At 39.4% G+C, this 16,355-nt stretch overlaps 1 protein-coding gene across 2 annotated transcripts in view; it reads right to left on the bottom strand.

Annotated features, from left to right (window-relative positions):
• Positions 1-16,355, bottom strand: part of LOC311077513 (apoptosis-associated speck-like protein containing a CARD) — a 35,712-nt gene that overhangs the window by 17,071 nt on the left and 2,286 nt on the right. Inside the window, exon 4 of one of the 2 annotated variants that reach the window (XM_084106056.1) lies at positions 15,784-16,313. The exons of the other annotated variant lie outside the window; for it this stretch is intronic. Coding sequence (XP_083962182.1) covers positions 16,013-16,313 — 301 coding nt within the window. The 3' untranslated portion in view covers positions 15,784-16,012. Of the gene's footprint in view, positions 1-15,783; positions 16,314-16,355 lie in introns of those variants that run through there. 2 annotated transcript variants of the gene reach the window in all.

The raw sequence follows: 16,355 nt of genomic DNA, 5'->3' as shown, positions 1-16,355 counted from the left end.
ACTCTGAGCACGGAGGCCCGGATTCTTTCCCACTGCACTTTATGACCCTCAGCAAGCAGCAAACCCTTCACCATCCTCTATCCAGCATAAGGATGTCTGGATTTTACTGCGGTGACTAATGTGTCCAGCTCCTCATCCAGGTAAACTCCAAAAAATCTAAATCAACTGGTGGTCGATTAAGCAGATGGGACAGCCGTGCATGAAGTCTATCCAATACAGCATTAATCAACAGTTCCTTAAGAGACAACATTATAACAATTAGCAACATGCACATTGCAAATTTTAATGATAGATTTTGTATAAAACGTTTTAGTTTTATAGTTTAGCATCAGCTCAAATGTCTAAGCAGATTATATAGTATACCATACAATATTAGTAGACCTTTGAGCTGATGCTAAAGATATACATCATTTCAATGAAAATAAATACCAAACCAATCGAATCTGTTTTTCTCAACACTAGCTTGAGAAAGTGATATGTATGAACTTAGAATGAACACACGGGAGTCGGCTTAATGGTACACAACTTATGAAGGATTTAAATATAGGCCTATTTTATATTTATAAATATATATTTGTGTGTGTGTGCGTCAAAAGTACCATTCCGACGGCGAGGACGATGCTGAGCCAAATGAGAATGTCAGGATTCAGGAAAGATTGTCTTCTCTTCTGGTGCCTGGCTGGCGCGTTATTGAACCAATCAGATAAGAGTAAATCGAGAGTCAGCGAGAAGCTCATTTGATTGGCTACATGATGATGGTGGACCCGCCCTCCTCTTCACGCTTGCAAAACTCTATGAGTGAGAGAGTCGTGCCAAAACTGGAAGCGCAGAAAGACGGAACTGTGCAAACCGGGTTATTTCGGGAGCATTTACCCTACGCACACAGCAAGTAATTTGCACCAGTCTATTTTGTACGCATACAGATTGGTTTCACAATACATGAATTACACTTACGAAAACCAGCAAAATGTTGCAGATTTTTTTTTCTTACGCTTGAAACATGATTTACACCTTTACAAATCTTCTCTTGCGCATGCAAATTTAATTTACGCTTGCAATCTTATGCACACTTTCACAAATCTTACCCTGTGCATGCAATACTTTATGGCATCATTTTACCTTCATAGAGAATTTTTTTGTGGTGTATATTTTGGATCTCAGCGAAAAAAGACTTGCATCTACACTCAAAAAAAATTTTTTGTCTAAAAATAAGATTTATGTATTTTAATTGCATAACAAATTCCCATGCATTTGGATTACATAGTTTTAACATAAACCAATCAATAATCTGAATGTGATTCATATTTTTAAGTCATAGATAAATGAAACAGATAAGATTTATGTAATTGTATTAATAAACTGAATGTGATTTATATTTGTCAGTCATATGTAAATGAAACAGGTAAGATTTATGTAATAGTACACAGAAAAACGCCCATGTTAAATTAACACTGCTCAGTGTTCATATGTGTGCACACTACAGAGTTAAAGCAGTGTTGAAGTTAATGAGATAATTAAGTGATGATTGAGCATTAATTATGAACACCTGCTGTTAACAAGCAGAATCACTGAAGGAAAGAGAAACACAAGAACTACAACTGACTTCAGACACAGTCTTAGATGAAATCAACTGAAGAGAAAAGAAGACATTAAATCTGTGAAGATCTCAGCAGAGGAGGATTAAACAACTCAAACAGCATTACCAGCTTCACTTATTACTAACCAGACTGACTTTATTTCATTTCCATTTGAATGAAATCAATAGTTGTATTTTAAAGTCACCATGATGGTGGTTAGCGTTTGCTTTAGTTGGGCTCTTGACCATTGACTCTTTAATATAAGATTTTCTCTGGCTGCTATAATTATGTGTTTATAAAACACGTTTGTTGCAGCAAAAAAGCCAAGAGAAAAAGAGATCAGGTGATATTGGCTGTTTATTGATGAAGGTAAAATCATCATATTGTGGCCTGAATCACTTGTCTTTTTCAGTGTCTAATGCTTTGATTATTGGGGTTATGTGATTTTGTTTTATTTATTATAGTAGCTGTGTGACCTGACAGCATTAGGTTGAACAGTTAATCAAATAATATAAAGAATTTTAAAAACATTTAGTGCATTAAACTTTCTCTTCTACATTATTACTTAGTCATCAAGAATCAGTGTATGACTCTCAACAATGGTGACAATCAATGAAATGCTTCATACTGCAGTGCATACCCATATCTCCCAGCATGCATTGCGGCATTAATAAATTATGCATCAGGATTTTTTGTATCTTTTGTCACCATTGTTGAGATTCATATGCTGTTTCTTGATGTCTGTGTGAGTCGCAGTAATGCCATAGATGAAAGGTTTTTGTGCACTAACTATAAAAAAAAAATATATATATATTGTTTGATAAACAACACTGTTAGATTTCATGCTGTAAAATCAAATGGCTTCTGTTATGAATAAAACAATATTAAAAAACATTAGACACTGAACAAGATCAGCGAATGAGGCAATTACATGATGATGACTTTGTCGTCATCATCATCATCAATAAACAGCCAATATCACCTGATCACTTTTTCTCATGGCTTTTTTGCTGCAACAAACGTGTTTTATAAACACATAATTATAGCAGCCAGAGAAAATTTTATATTAAAGAGTCAATGGTCAAGAGCCCAACTAAAGCAAACGCTAACCACCATCATGGTGACTTTAAAATACAACTATTGATTTCATTAAAACGGAAATGAAATAAAGTCAGTCTGGTTAGTAATAAGTGAAGCTGGTAATGCTGTTTGTGGAGTTGTTTAATCCTCCTCTGCTGAGATCTTCACAGATTTAATGTCTTCTTTTCTCTTCAGTTGATTTCATCTGAGGCTGTGTCTGAAGTCAGTTGTAGTTCTTGTGTTTCTCTTTCCTTCAGTGATTCTGCATGTTAACAGCAGGTGTTCATAATTAATGCTCAATCATCACTTAATTATCTCATTAACTTCAACACTGCTTTAACTCTGTAGTGTGCACACATATGAACACTGAGCAGTGTTAATTTAACATGGGCGTTTTTCTGTGTACTATTACATAAATCTTACCTGTTTCATTTACATATGACTGACAAATATAAATCACATTCAGTTTAATAATACAATTACATAAATCTTATCTGTTTCATTTAGATATGACTTAAAAATATGAATCACATTCAGGAGTATTGATTGGTTTATGTTAAAACTATGTAAACCAAATGCATGGGAATTTGTTATGCAATTCAAATACATAAATCTTATGTTTAGACACAATTTTTTTTTTGAGTGTAGGTACTGGTCCCAGTCATCCTGCTGATCATTAACAAGCTTTTTAAGTGCCCTAGAAAAATAATTTTTATTTCAAGACAGAAACTACCACCTTTCAATACACTCTGGTAATAATGATCAGAAGAGCTACCAAATAAACAAAACCCTGAAAATAAACACAAGAATAATGAATGCTTACCGTTTGATGTTATCATTGGTTTTCTCATCAAGCCCATTTGTTTGGGGATGGTAAGCAGCCGTAACACTCCTCTCAATAGAGAGCAGCTCACAAAGTGTGCTGTTGATCTAAAAAAAAAAAACCACCAACAATCAGAACATTATTTTCATTTGGTTTATAGTACTTCTGTCAAATATTTCTATCAATAAATCTTTATTTGTTGAGCACCAAATCACAAATGACATCATCAGAACAAAATGCATAAAGTGAAGCTAACTTGATTGACAAACTCCCGTCCTTGGTCTGACAGTATGCGCTTAGGGCAGCCATGTCTATAAATGACTGTACAAAGGTTTTTGGCTACTTCCAATGCAGACTTTGTCTTTTGAGGAAAGGCCTCCACCCACTTGGAAAAATAGTCAGTGACTGTCAATATATACTGATACCCAGATGATGTTTTTTGGAGTGGACCAGTGAGATCAATGCCGATGAGCTCCCAAACAGCAGATACCTATTAGTGATTTGAATGCATAATAGATTAAATAAAATAATGCTTAGCATTGTTAAAATCTGGTCGATTACAAAAGATGGTGACCTTAATGCAGTCCAGAGTTTTAACTGCATTCAGGGGTGATCCCACCCGCTGACATTGGTCACATTCAGATATCTTGAAGAAAAAAAGAAAAAAAAAAACACCTCAAATTACAAACAGTAAGTTTCACATAGCTATTAATATGTAGATATAGACGTATAAAAATAAAAAGTTTGGCTTATGGATGAACAGATAAACTACATACCCATTTGTCAATGTCCACTGTCATGCCATACCAGTAGAACCGTGAACACATGGCAGCTCGTGTTTTTAAGGTTCCTGTATATCCTCCAATAGGTGAGGCATGAAATTCTTTAAATAAATTTATAGCCTCCTCCTTTGTCTTTACGACTCTTCTGTGACTGCCAAAGAGTAGTTCTCCATCTTTAAGGAATATTGACATAACCAATAATAAATAATACAAAATATGAAAACGTGCATATTCCTGTCAGTATTATAGACGTATTTTGATGGTAAATACTGACCGTGAATCCTGAATTTCGAGGAGTATTTCCTTAGGCTTTGCTTCTGCCCTTTATTTAGCTCTGCAGGGTATGAACCCTTTAAAGGGTAATTGGACATTTCCTCCCACTTATTTTCCATGGTTAAACTACAGTTAGCAGAAAAATAAGCATTAATCATTTAAATGCAAAACATTAGTCCATGTGTTTAATCTCACATGGCGCCAAACGCTAACCTCGAGTTAACACCAGATTTAAAGGGGTCATATAATGCCATTTTTGTACAAGCTAAAATGATTCTTTAGGGTCTAAATTAAAAGTTTGTAATATACTTTAATTAAAAATTCTCATTAGTATTGTAAGAAAACACTAATTTTACCTGGTCAAAAACAGCTCTGTTTTCAGCACGCCGTTTATGTGTATGTGTCTTTAAATGATAATGAGCTTTGCTCACCCCGCCCCTCTGTTCTGTGCGTACACCGTAACACAATAACACAATAACCATAACGCGTTGTTCATTAAACATGGGATTATGAATTATATTGAGAACGTCATACATAGAAAACATGCCGTAATGTAACTTACCCTGAGTGTAAACAGCCGCATTCATCTGAAGCCTGCAGCAAGCGATTTGCAAAGATTAATATAAAGATTAATATAAAGGTTAATAAAACGTTACACTCACTTCAGTTCTTCTGGAGGTGCAACACGAACACAAATAGTTGGTACCGACTAGTTTGCTTCTTAGCAAAACCAGCTTTATACTGATCCTCGTTTGTAATGCAGTCTGGTGAAATGATTCGCGCAAACATGACAGCATTGACGTTGATCGTGGGGAATCCCGAGGGAATCCCCGCGTCAATGCTTTGGGAATATTCCATCAAAACATCAAAATGACTGCTGTATTCCTTATTACACCCAAGAACAGAACGCCACAATTGCTTAGACGACGCCATTCTTCTCCAGCATATCAATGCACTATGATGACAGACAGCTCGCTCACGAGCGAGGGCGGGTCTGTGTTGAAACGCTGCTGTCAATCACAATAGTGGGAGGGGCGTCGATTTTTTGACGTCACAAAATCTAACGGCTTGATTTCAGAGAGGGTCAAACATAAGGAGATTTAAAAAAAACGACTGGATGGATTTTTTATCATTTTATGATGGTTGTGTACAGGCACTGCCAACACACATTTCAGTACAATCAACTTGTAAAAGTCCATGTACCATTATATGACCCCTTTAACGTTTTAACACGACATTACAACTCCACATGCTAAAAATAATATATTGAAAACGTCTGTCAACATTTCTTGGTTTTGTACAAGGCATGCAATTAGGTAATGTGTATATAATATGCGATATAATACACCAACACTTACCGCTTGTAATCGTAGGCAGAGCCGCTAGGTATGCTGAAACGATGGTTTAAATTTAACGCATGCGCAATTCCACAAATTTCACTGCTGCGCATGCGCATTAACCTAAGGTATCCCATTCTGATGGGTGTGGTGTTCCGTCAGAACACCGGTGCTTAATGCTTACGCTGCCTTCACACTGGCAGTTGAAATCAGCTCCGATACGGCTACGAAACGACCGGAAGTCATTCATTTCCTATGGAGATTCGCAGACCGCATGCGAATGGGTCCGAAGCGGGTCTGAACGAGTGCGGTGCGAAAGAAATCGTGTCCGTTGGTCATCCGGATGAGTTAAAAAATTGAACTCTTGCGAAAGGCTACGGACGGTTCCTATCCGACAATTCCAGCGGAAGTTAGCGTTGCTATGGTACTGATAAACAAACCTGAATTCTTAACTTTTAATAAAATAAATAATGATTTTATAACGATAAGTTGTCATGTCATTTTTTTTTCATGATTTTCTAACGTTATTAGGGCAGTTAATACAGTTAAAAGCCCTATATATATCTCAATATATATGATGCCACTTGGAAATATTATAAGGAAACATGGAATTAGTTTCCATTGTTATGCTGATGACACTCAAATATATATTTCATCACGGCCGGATGAAAACGCTAAATTATCCAAATTGACAGAATGTGTTAAAGATAAGATTGGATGACGTGTAATTTTCTTTTATTAAATCCAGACAAGACAGAGGTAATACTTATCGGTTCAAAAAACCGCCCACAAAACCTCTCACAATACAATTTTAACATCGTAGGATGTCCTGTTACTTTATCCTCTACAGTAAAAGACCTGGGTGTTATACTCGATTGTAACCTGTCTTTTGAAAATCATATTTCGTATGTTACAAGAACAGCCTTTTTCCACCTTAGAAACATTGCTAAGCTACGTAATATGCTATCAGTTTCTGATGCTGAAAAGTTAGTTCATGCATTCATGACCTCGAGACTAGATTACTGTAATGCTTTATTAGCTGGTTGTCCTGCATCCTCAATAAACAAGCTACAGTTAGTCCAAAATGCCGCCGCTAGAGTTCTTACTAGGTCAAGAAAATATGATCATATAACACCAATTTTATCATCACTACATTGGCTACCTATAAAGTTCCGTATTAATTACAAGGTATTGCTACTGACTTATAAAGCCCTAAACGGCTTAGCTCCAGTCTATTTAACGGATCTTCTATCGCCCTATAATCCACACTCAAAAAAAAAATTGTGTCTAAACATAAGATTTATGTATTTGAATTGCATAACAAATTCCCATGCATTTGGTTTACATAGTTTTAACATAAACCAATCAATACTCCTGAATGTGATTCATATTTTTAAGTCATACATAAATGAAACAGATAAGATTTATGTAATTGCATTATTAAACTGAATGTGATTTATATTTGTCAGTCATATGTAAATGAAACAGGTAAGATTTATGTAATAGTACACAGAAAAACGCCCATGTTAAATTAACACTGCTCAGTGTTCATATGTGTGCACACTACAGAGTTAAAGCAGTGTTGAAGTTAATGAGATAATTAAGTGATGATTGAGCATTAATTATGAACACCTGCTGTTAACAAGCAGAATCACTGAAGGAAAGAGAAACACAAGAACTACAACTGACTTCAGACACAGTCTTAGATGAAATCAACTGAAGAGAAAAGAAGACATTAAATCTGTGAAGATCTCAGCAGAGGAGGATTAAACAACTCCACAAACAGCATTACCAGCTTCACTTATTACTAACCAGACTGACTTTATTTCATTTCCGTGTTAATGAAATCAATAGTTGTATTTTAAAGTCACCATGATGGTGGTTAGCGTTTGCTTTAGTTGGGCTCTTGACCATTGACTCTTTAATATAAAATTTTCTCTGGCTGCTATAATTATGTGTTTATAAAACACGTTTGTTGCAGCAAAAAAGCCATGAGAAAAAGAGATCAGGTGATATTGGCTGTTTATTGATGATGATGATGACAAAGTCATCATCATGTAATTGCCTCATTCGCTGATCTTGTTCAGTGTCTAATGCTTTTTAATATTGTTTTATTCATAACAGAAGCCATTTGATTTTACAGCATGAAATCTAACAGTGTTGTTTATCAAACAATATACTTTTAATTTTTTTTTTTTTATAGTTAGTGCACAAAAACCTTTCATCTATGGCATTACTTCGACTCACACAGACATCAAGAAACAGCATATGAATCTCAACAATGGTGACAAAAGATACAAAAAATCCTGATGCATAATTTATTAATGCCGCAATGCATGCTGGGAGATATGGGTGAGTTTTGATTGGTGGTACCCAGCATGCACTGCAGCATGAAGCATTTCATTGATTGTCACCATTGTTGAGAGTCATACACTGATTCTTGATAGCTAAGTAATAATGTAGAAGAGAAAGTTTAATGCACTAAATGTTTTTAAAATTCTTTATATTATTTGATTAACTGTTCAACCTAATGCTGTCAGGTCACACAGCTACTATAATAAATAAAACAAAATCACATAACCCCAATAATCAAAGCATTAGACACTGAAAAAGACAAGTGATTCAGGCCACAATATGATGATTTTACCTTCATCAATAAACAGCCAATATCACCTGATCTCTTTTTCTCTTGGCTTTTTCGCTGCAACAAACGTGTTTTATAAACACATAATTATAGCAGCCAGAGAAAATCTTATATTAAAGAGTCAATGGTCAAGAGCCCAACTAAAGCAAACGCTAACCACCATCATGGTGACTTTAAAATACAACTATTGATTTCATTCAAATGGAAATGAAATAAAGTCAGTCTGGTTAGTAATAAGTGAAGCTGGTAATGCTGTTTGTGGAGTTGTTTAATCCTCCTCTGCTGAGATCTTCACAGATTTAATGTCTTCTTTTCTCTTCAGTTGATTTCATCTAAGACTGTGTCTGAAGTCAGTTGTAATTCTTGTGTTTCTCTTTCCTTCAGTGATTCTGCTTGTTAACAGCAGGTGTTCATAATTAATGCTCAATCATCACTTAATTATCTCATTAACTTCAACACTGCTTTAACTCTGTAGTGTGCACACATATGAACACTGAGCAGTGTTAATTTAACATGGGCGTTTTTCTGTGTACTATTACATAAATCTTACCTGTTTCATTTACATATGACTGACAAATATAAATCACATTCAGTTTATTAATACAATTACATAAATCTTATCTGTTTCATTTATCTATGACTTAAAAATATGAATCACATTCAGATTATTGATTGGTTTATGTTAAAACTATGTAAACCAAATGCATGGGAATTTGTTATGCAATTCAAATACATAAATCTTATTTTTAGACAAAAAATTTTTTTTGAGTGCATCGTGCTCTTTAAGATCACTAAATTCGAGGCTTTTGGTCATACCTAGGATATCCAGATCAACCAAAGGAGGGAGAGCATTTTCACATTTGGCTCCAAAACTCTGGAATAGCCTTCCTGATACTGTTCGTTGCTCAGACTCGCTCTCCCAGTTTAAAACTAGATTAAAGACGCATCTCTTCAGCCAGGCATTCATATAATATTTTAAATCTTACTGTTCAAACTACAATCTGGCCTCTAGTTCATAAATGCCAGAGGAGAACTGGCCCCCGACTGAGCCTGGGTTCTCCCAAGGTTTTTTTTCTCCATTAGGTCACCTGTTGGAGTTTTTAGGACACCATTAGGTCACTTGATGGAGTTTTCGGTTCCTTGCCACTGTTGCCTTTGGCTTGCTCAGTTGGGGATATTTTGGGGATATTTAATTTAATTTTATCAATCAATAAATTTACACTAGAAACAAACCTTGTTGTGTTATTTTGGTTTAATGCTGTGAAGCTGCTTTGATGCAATCTGTATTGTGAAAAGCGCTATATAAATATACTTGACTTGACTTGACTATACCACTATATCAAATTTTGGCCGACCTGACATGTCAACGTCCTGGGGAACTTTCCTCCACGCAGCAGCCTGTCTCTAACCCCCTCTGTTATGTGGTTTATAGGTTCACCATAACCTTTATAGGAGGCTCAACACAAGGATCACACAGAACGTCCATTGAACCCACGGCTTTAATGATCCCCCCCTTCAACAACCACCTACACAAGGTTCCTACCCCAGTAGTTAACCTGATACTACATCCCCCTTTCTAAGCAAAGGATAAACTATGTGCAGATGCAGAAACAGAAATAACATTAAGAGCATTTCTAAACTTTAACAGAAGGCTCTTCCGATTACTTATACTGAAAAAATAACCCATACCATCACTAAAGTGACGATCAAGATCAGTAACCCCCGTAACCACATTTATGGTTCTTTTTTTTCATACAATTTGGCTGTGAAGTACTATGAACATGTGCTTCTGTAAACACTTTATCAACAACATAAATTGACGACAATCAACTACTCCCTGCCCTCCCCCATAACTCAGGTGCCATTCCTAAGAACGAACAAAGTCTTTCAAGTAAGATGGAGGATTCCTTATTCGGGCTGGGAAACGTCTTTCACACACAGGAGACTGCTGACTGGCTACACACTGTGCTCCGGGTGTGACAGGAGTGTGTGTGTCATCACGAACTGTGCTCCCGGGTGCTGGTTCAATTAAGTTAGCAGGTTCTCCAGGAGCCACAGGGGTTGGTGAAAGATGGTATCTGTTCCTTTGCAGAGTGCCCCCAGGCGTCTCAATGATGTATGACCTCGGCGTGCCGGCAGTAGACACCACCGTGCCTCTTTCCACTGTATCTTTGACCCACACATGATCACCGAGTTGAAGGTACGGCATGTCGCGTGCTTTGTGTCTTTGGTCATAATTCTGTCGCAGTTTTTGTCTGTACCTTTGCTCTGTCCTTTTCAGGTTATCCATGTCTGCGCACCCTGGGTTGAGCTTGGATGGAATGACAGGAACTGGCGTTCTTATTTTCCTCCCCATCAGAAGTTCAGTGGGACTGTATCCATTTGCCAGGGGAGCAGCTCGATAGGCCATCAGGGCGAGATAAGGGTCGCTGGATTTCTTGAGGAGACTTTTGATTGTCTTCACAGCACGCTCCGCCTCCCCGTTGCTCTGTGGGAAATGGGGACTGGATGTCTCATGACTAAAACCCCAATCCTGTGCGAACTGTCTGAAAATCTCAGATGCAAACTGTGGGCCATTGTCTGAGCGGACCACTTCAGGTATACCATGACGAGCAAAGATAGACTTGATGTGATCAATCACAGCTCCAGATGTTGTAGATGTCAGTTTGGCTACTTCAAAATATCTGGAGAAATAGTCCACGATGACCAGGTATTGTTTGTTGTCTATCTGGAATAAATCCGCTCCTACAGTGGACCATGGTCTTGGCGGAAACTCAGTAGACATCATCTTTTCTTTGAAATTGACTCTTTCACGGCTGCACACATCACATTTCTCTATCATGTTTGTCAGCTCTCTGCTGAGCCCTGGCCACCACACTGAATGCTTAGCTCGCTCTCTGCATTTTGTTATTCCCAGATGGCCCTCATGCAGCTTGGACAGGATGTCTGCCCTGAGTGAAGCAGGGATGACTATCCTGCTGCCATACAATTGTAGACCATCTTGGATTGTGAGCTCACCTGAGAATGGCAGATATGGCTGGTACACTCTGTTGATAGAAAATTTATCTGGCCATCCTTCGACACAGAATTTCTTCAAGTGCTGGAGTGTGGGGTCGTCGTCCTGGTGTCTCTGAATTTCTCTTAACCTCTTTTCTGTAGCTGGGAGGTTCGCTACCACAGAGTCAACATAGAGGTTGATTTCATCCTCCTGCAATCCTTCTGCAGTGTGACTGACAGGAGCTCGGGACAGCACATCCGCGGTTGCGATGTCTTTGCCAGCCACATGTGATATGGTGTAGGCAAACCGCATTAGTCGCATGCGCAGACGCTGTATGCGTGGAGGAAGTTCATCTAAGCTCTTTGAGCCTAGTAGAGGAATCAGGGGCTTGTGGTCGGTTTCAATGTGAAAACTCTTCCCAATGAGGAACTCTGCGAACCTCTCACAGGCCCACGTTGATGCTAGCGCCTCCTTCTCGATCTGGGCATATCGCTGCTCAGTGCTGCTGAGGGCTCTCGAGGCATATGCCACAGGTTTCCACTCTGTGTCTGTTTGCTGCTGGAGAAGAACGGCGCCCATCCCATATGAGGAAGAGTCAGCGGAGACAAGCGTTTCAGCGTTAGGGTCATACAATGCAAGCCCTGGGGGTGTCGTCAGTTCTTCTTTGATATTATCGAAGGCCTGCTGTTGTTGCGGCCCCCAGGCCCACATACTGGACTTTCTCAGCAGGTCTCTGAGTGGTCGCGTTCTCTCAGCCAAGTGAGGCAGGAACTTCCCCAGGTGGTTTGTCATTCCCAGGAAGCGTCTCACCTCGCTGACGTTACTGGGTGCTGGCATGGCTTTTACAGCGCTCACTTTATCAGGATCAGCGCTGATGCCTGATGCCTCAATGATCTGCCCCAGGAACTTTATCCTGTTCTTAGAAAACTCACACTTGTCATTGAGCGTCACTCCCGCCTCCTGCAGTCGTGACAGTACTCTCCAGAGTCTCTCATCATGCTCCGTCTGTGTGGCTCCCCAGATGAGCACATCATCCATCTGACACAGAACGCCCACCAGGCCCTCCAGGATGCGTGACATGCGCTTCTGGAAGTGTTCTGGTGCTGACGAGATCCCAAAGCACAGGCGATTGTAACAATACCGCCCGAACGGAGTTATGAAAGTGGTTAGCAGAGTTGACTCCTTGGACAGTGGAATCTGCCAAAAGCCTGCATTGGCGTCTAGCTTTGAAAACACTTTGGCCCCAGCGAGCTGTCCTAAAGTATGTTCAACTGAGGGGAGGGGGTGCTTCTCTCTCATAACTGATTTGTTCAGCTGTGTGAGATCGGTGCATATTCTCACCTTGCCTGTGCGTTTCGGCACCACCACCATAGGCGCACACCATTCAGTGGGCCCCTCCACCTTTGAGATAACTCCCTTCTGCTCCATACGGTCCAGCTCCTCTCTGACCTTTGGCAGGAGTGGGAGGGAGATGCGCCTGGGAGTTGAGAGGGAAAAAGGCTGAGCGCCTGGTTTCAGTACTATGTTGTACTCACCCTCCATTTTACCGAGTCCACAGAAAAGCTTAGGGAACTCCCTTTTTACTGTCTCTTTGGAGTCCAGGCTGACGTTATTTATTCTGGTGACCAACTGCAGTGCTACTGCAGCAAGCTCGCCTAGCAGTGGTGTGCACAGCCCCTCCACAACGTAAATTTCCTCTTTAGTACTTTTACTGTTCTTACTGAGAGTGGCTGTGAACTTGCCCTTCACATTCAGACGAGTCCCTCCTGGCCCCAGCAGAACCCTCGTTGACTTCTTCAGCCTGCTGAACTGGCCCTGGTTATACAGCATTTCCGATATAGCGGTGACGTCTGCGCCAGTGTCAATTTTAAAGCGTGCATTGAGATTCTCCACATGTATGTCTGTCATCCATGGGCTGTCATTTGCGTCCGCTGACAGTGAACCCAAAAATGCAACTTCCTCACCAGTGTCCTCAACCACTGTAGCTACATGCATTTCACACATTCTTTTGGTTTTGCACACTCTGGCGTAATGTCCTTTTTTTCTGCAGTTATTGCATATTACCTCTTTAGCTGGACATTGTTGTTGGCTATGCCATCTTGAATCACCACATCTGCTGCATTGTGCCTGTCTTTCCTTCTGTTTTTTTTCTGTTTGCTTGTATTGTGGCTTGGGTTGTTTTGCGCGTGCGCCGTTGCGCTGTCGCGTGTGCACGCCGTCAAGCTGAGCGTTAGACATATCTGCTTTGAAGTTCATTTTTAGCATTTCTTGTTGCTTCTTCACCTGCTCGCTTTGTCTAGCTCTGTTAATTGCTTTCTCTAAAGTCAGTTCGGGATCGAGTTGTAGCTGTTCTGACAAGCGTTTATCTCTCAGACCCACAACAAGTCTATCTCTCACCATTTCGTCATGCAGAGCCCCGTATCCGCAGTGCTCCGCTAGGCAGTGCAGCGCTGTGTGAAAGCTGTCAGCCGACTCGCCCATTTCTTGCTGCCTCTGGTTAAACTTTGCCCTTTCGAAGATCACATTTCTGCGTGTTACAAAGTGAGCATCCAACTTTCTCTTAACTGTGTCGTACTCACTCGCTTCCTCTGGGCTGAGGTGCAGGGAAACCAGTATATCCTCTGCCTCCTCTGAATTTACCCTCAATTTACCCCATTGTGTAAATCAGTGCATTCACTTGATTTTCGTCCGCTTGTGTCTCCAAACCAGATGCGATGCGGAATCTGTCGAAGCGTTTAATCCATTTAGTCCAGTCTTCTGCTTTAAATGTGAACTTCTCTGGTGGAGAAACTTGAAACTGATTCATTTTGCCGTCCGTGAGCTCGCTAGCATTAGCGTTAGCCCCAAACTTTCGGTAATCGGCAGAGAGAAAACAAATAGCCTGCGTCCTGTGTTATCTCTTATTTGTTCGACGTCCGTTAATATTAAATTTTTGCTTCTGACACCATGTTATGTGGTTTATAGGTACACCATAACCTTTATAGGAGGCTCAACACAAGGATCACACAGAACGTCCATTGAACCCACGGCTTTAATGATCCCCCCCTTCAACAACCACCTACACAAGGTTCCTACCCCAGTAGTTAACCTGATACTACACCCTCAACAGAGAGATCATACAGAATTGTACATTCTGACACTGACAAAATCAACCGTTAATCTCTCCGCCATTTTTGTTCTACTCGCTTCCGACACTTTTCAACGGTGTAGACGTCCGCTGGGGGCGTATTGCGTATTACAGAGCTGATTTCAACTGCCAGTGTGAAGGCGGCATAAGGCCTATTCCCCCAGCGAAGATTCCAGAATCAATCCGGAGTTGAATGGTTAGTATAATGAACACTGTTGCTGAACATAACTCTGAGAAGTTAATCTATGTTAAGCGCTGTCGTGTTTCCATTACAGATTCGCGCAAAACTTTTGCGATTTTTTTTTCTAAATATCGATAAACAACTATTGCGAAATGACGGCGTTTCCATTAACCGATGTTATGCGACTAAAACGTCATTTTTGTCCTTGTCCATCAGTCATTCCAAAAATCATGACAACGGACGTTGGTCGCTTTACATATCAGCCACCAGACTAGACATTATTATTATTATTATTATCTCCAGGTTCAGGTTGGTGTGTGTTGGTTTTTGTCCACCTCAATCTCCAGGTCTGTGTGTGTCCACCTCCAGGTCCAGTTTGGTGTGTGTGTCTGAGTCTGTGTTTGAGTGTGTGTGTGTGTCCATCTCCAGGTCCAGGTAGGTGTGAGAGTGTCCATCTCAAGGTGTGTGTGTGTGTGTGAACAAAATTTCCAACAAGAAGTCTGTGGAGCAGTCATAGCATAGAAAGTGTAGCAATGGCATAGCAATGTAGCAATAGCAATGTCTTTAAGTTATCTGAAGTGTTGGCAATGGAAATGTGTACTTGTCACTAAAAATATATGATACTGTATATGTATGATATTTACATTATATACACCCCCCAAAAAAAACACCACACCACCGCAAATAGAATCTAATTCTGTGGGAAACACTAAGTAACACAACACGCGTGTTAAAGGGACAGTTCACCTAAAATTAACATTGTCATCATTTACTCCCCTCATGATGTTTCAAACCTGTATGACTTTCTTCTGTGGAATATAAAATATAAAGATATTTTGTCATCTTTGATATCAACTGTAGTCACTGTCACTATGGGTGAATGAATAACACACTATACATGTCATCTCTTGAGATTAAAACAGTCATGAATTCTCACAATAAAATCAGCATACAGACATAATGCTTTCAATTATGGAATTTATTGAAGATTTACAAAGTCATTTGTAAAAAAAAAAAAAACATTTATCAGATTTCTTTGTAATGTTAGTATGAATTAATATCTTGTAAGATAGTCAAAGCTGCTATGTATATTTTTCCTGAATCATCCCTAGAAAAGTATTTTATGTTTAACTTTTTAACATAAACTTTTAAGTTTATGTTCAGCAGATTTACACACACACAGCTTGAGCTCACCAATTTTCTAAAAGGTAACGCTCCTCTTCCTGAAGAATCGTGATGAAGTCAGCTTTCGCAGCGTCACCGAGTTTGTCTATGATGTCACAGATCTTTCTCATGCTCTTCTCACTGGTTAAACTGTCATGTGTGATTTCTGAATATTTTTCCTTATGAATTATTCCTTTCTGACGCAGTTTATCAGCAATGGCCGCAATATTTGTAACTCTCTGAATGAGACCTGACAAATTCTTATTAAAAAACTGTGCTTTATCTGCCACAGTATTCAGCTCGTCTTTCTCCAGATGCTTGGAGAACCTGTCGCACAGAGAGAGGCAGAATGAAACAGTGAGATGTGTT

This window comes from Abramis brama (genome assembly GCF_963993115.1).
Source record: "Abramis brama genome assembly, chromosome: 2".
Lineage (NCBI taxonomy): Eukaryota > Metazoa > Chordata > Actinopteri > Cypriniformes > Leuciscidae > Abramis > Abramis brama.
This window is presented reverse-complemented; position numbering and strand designations above follow the sequence as displayed.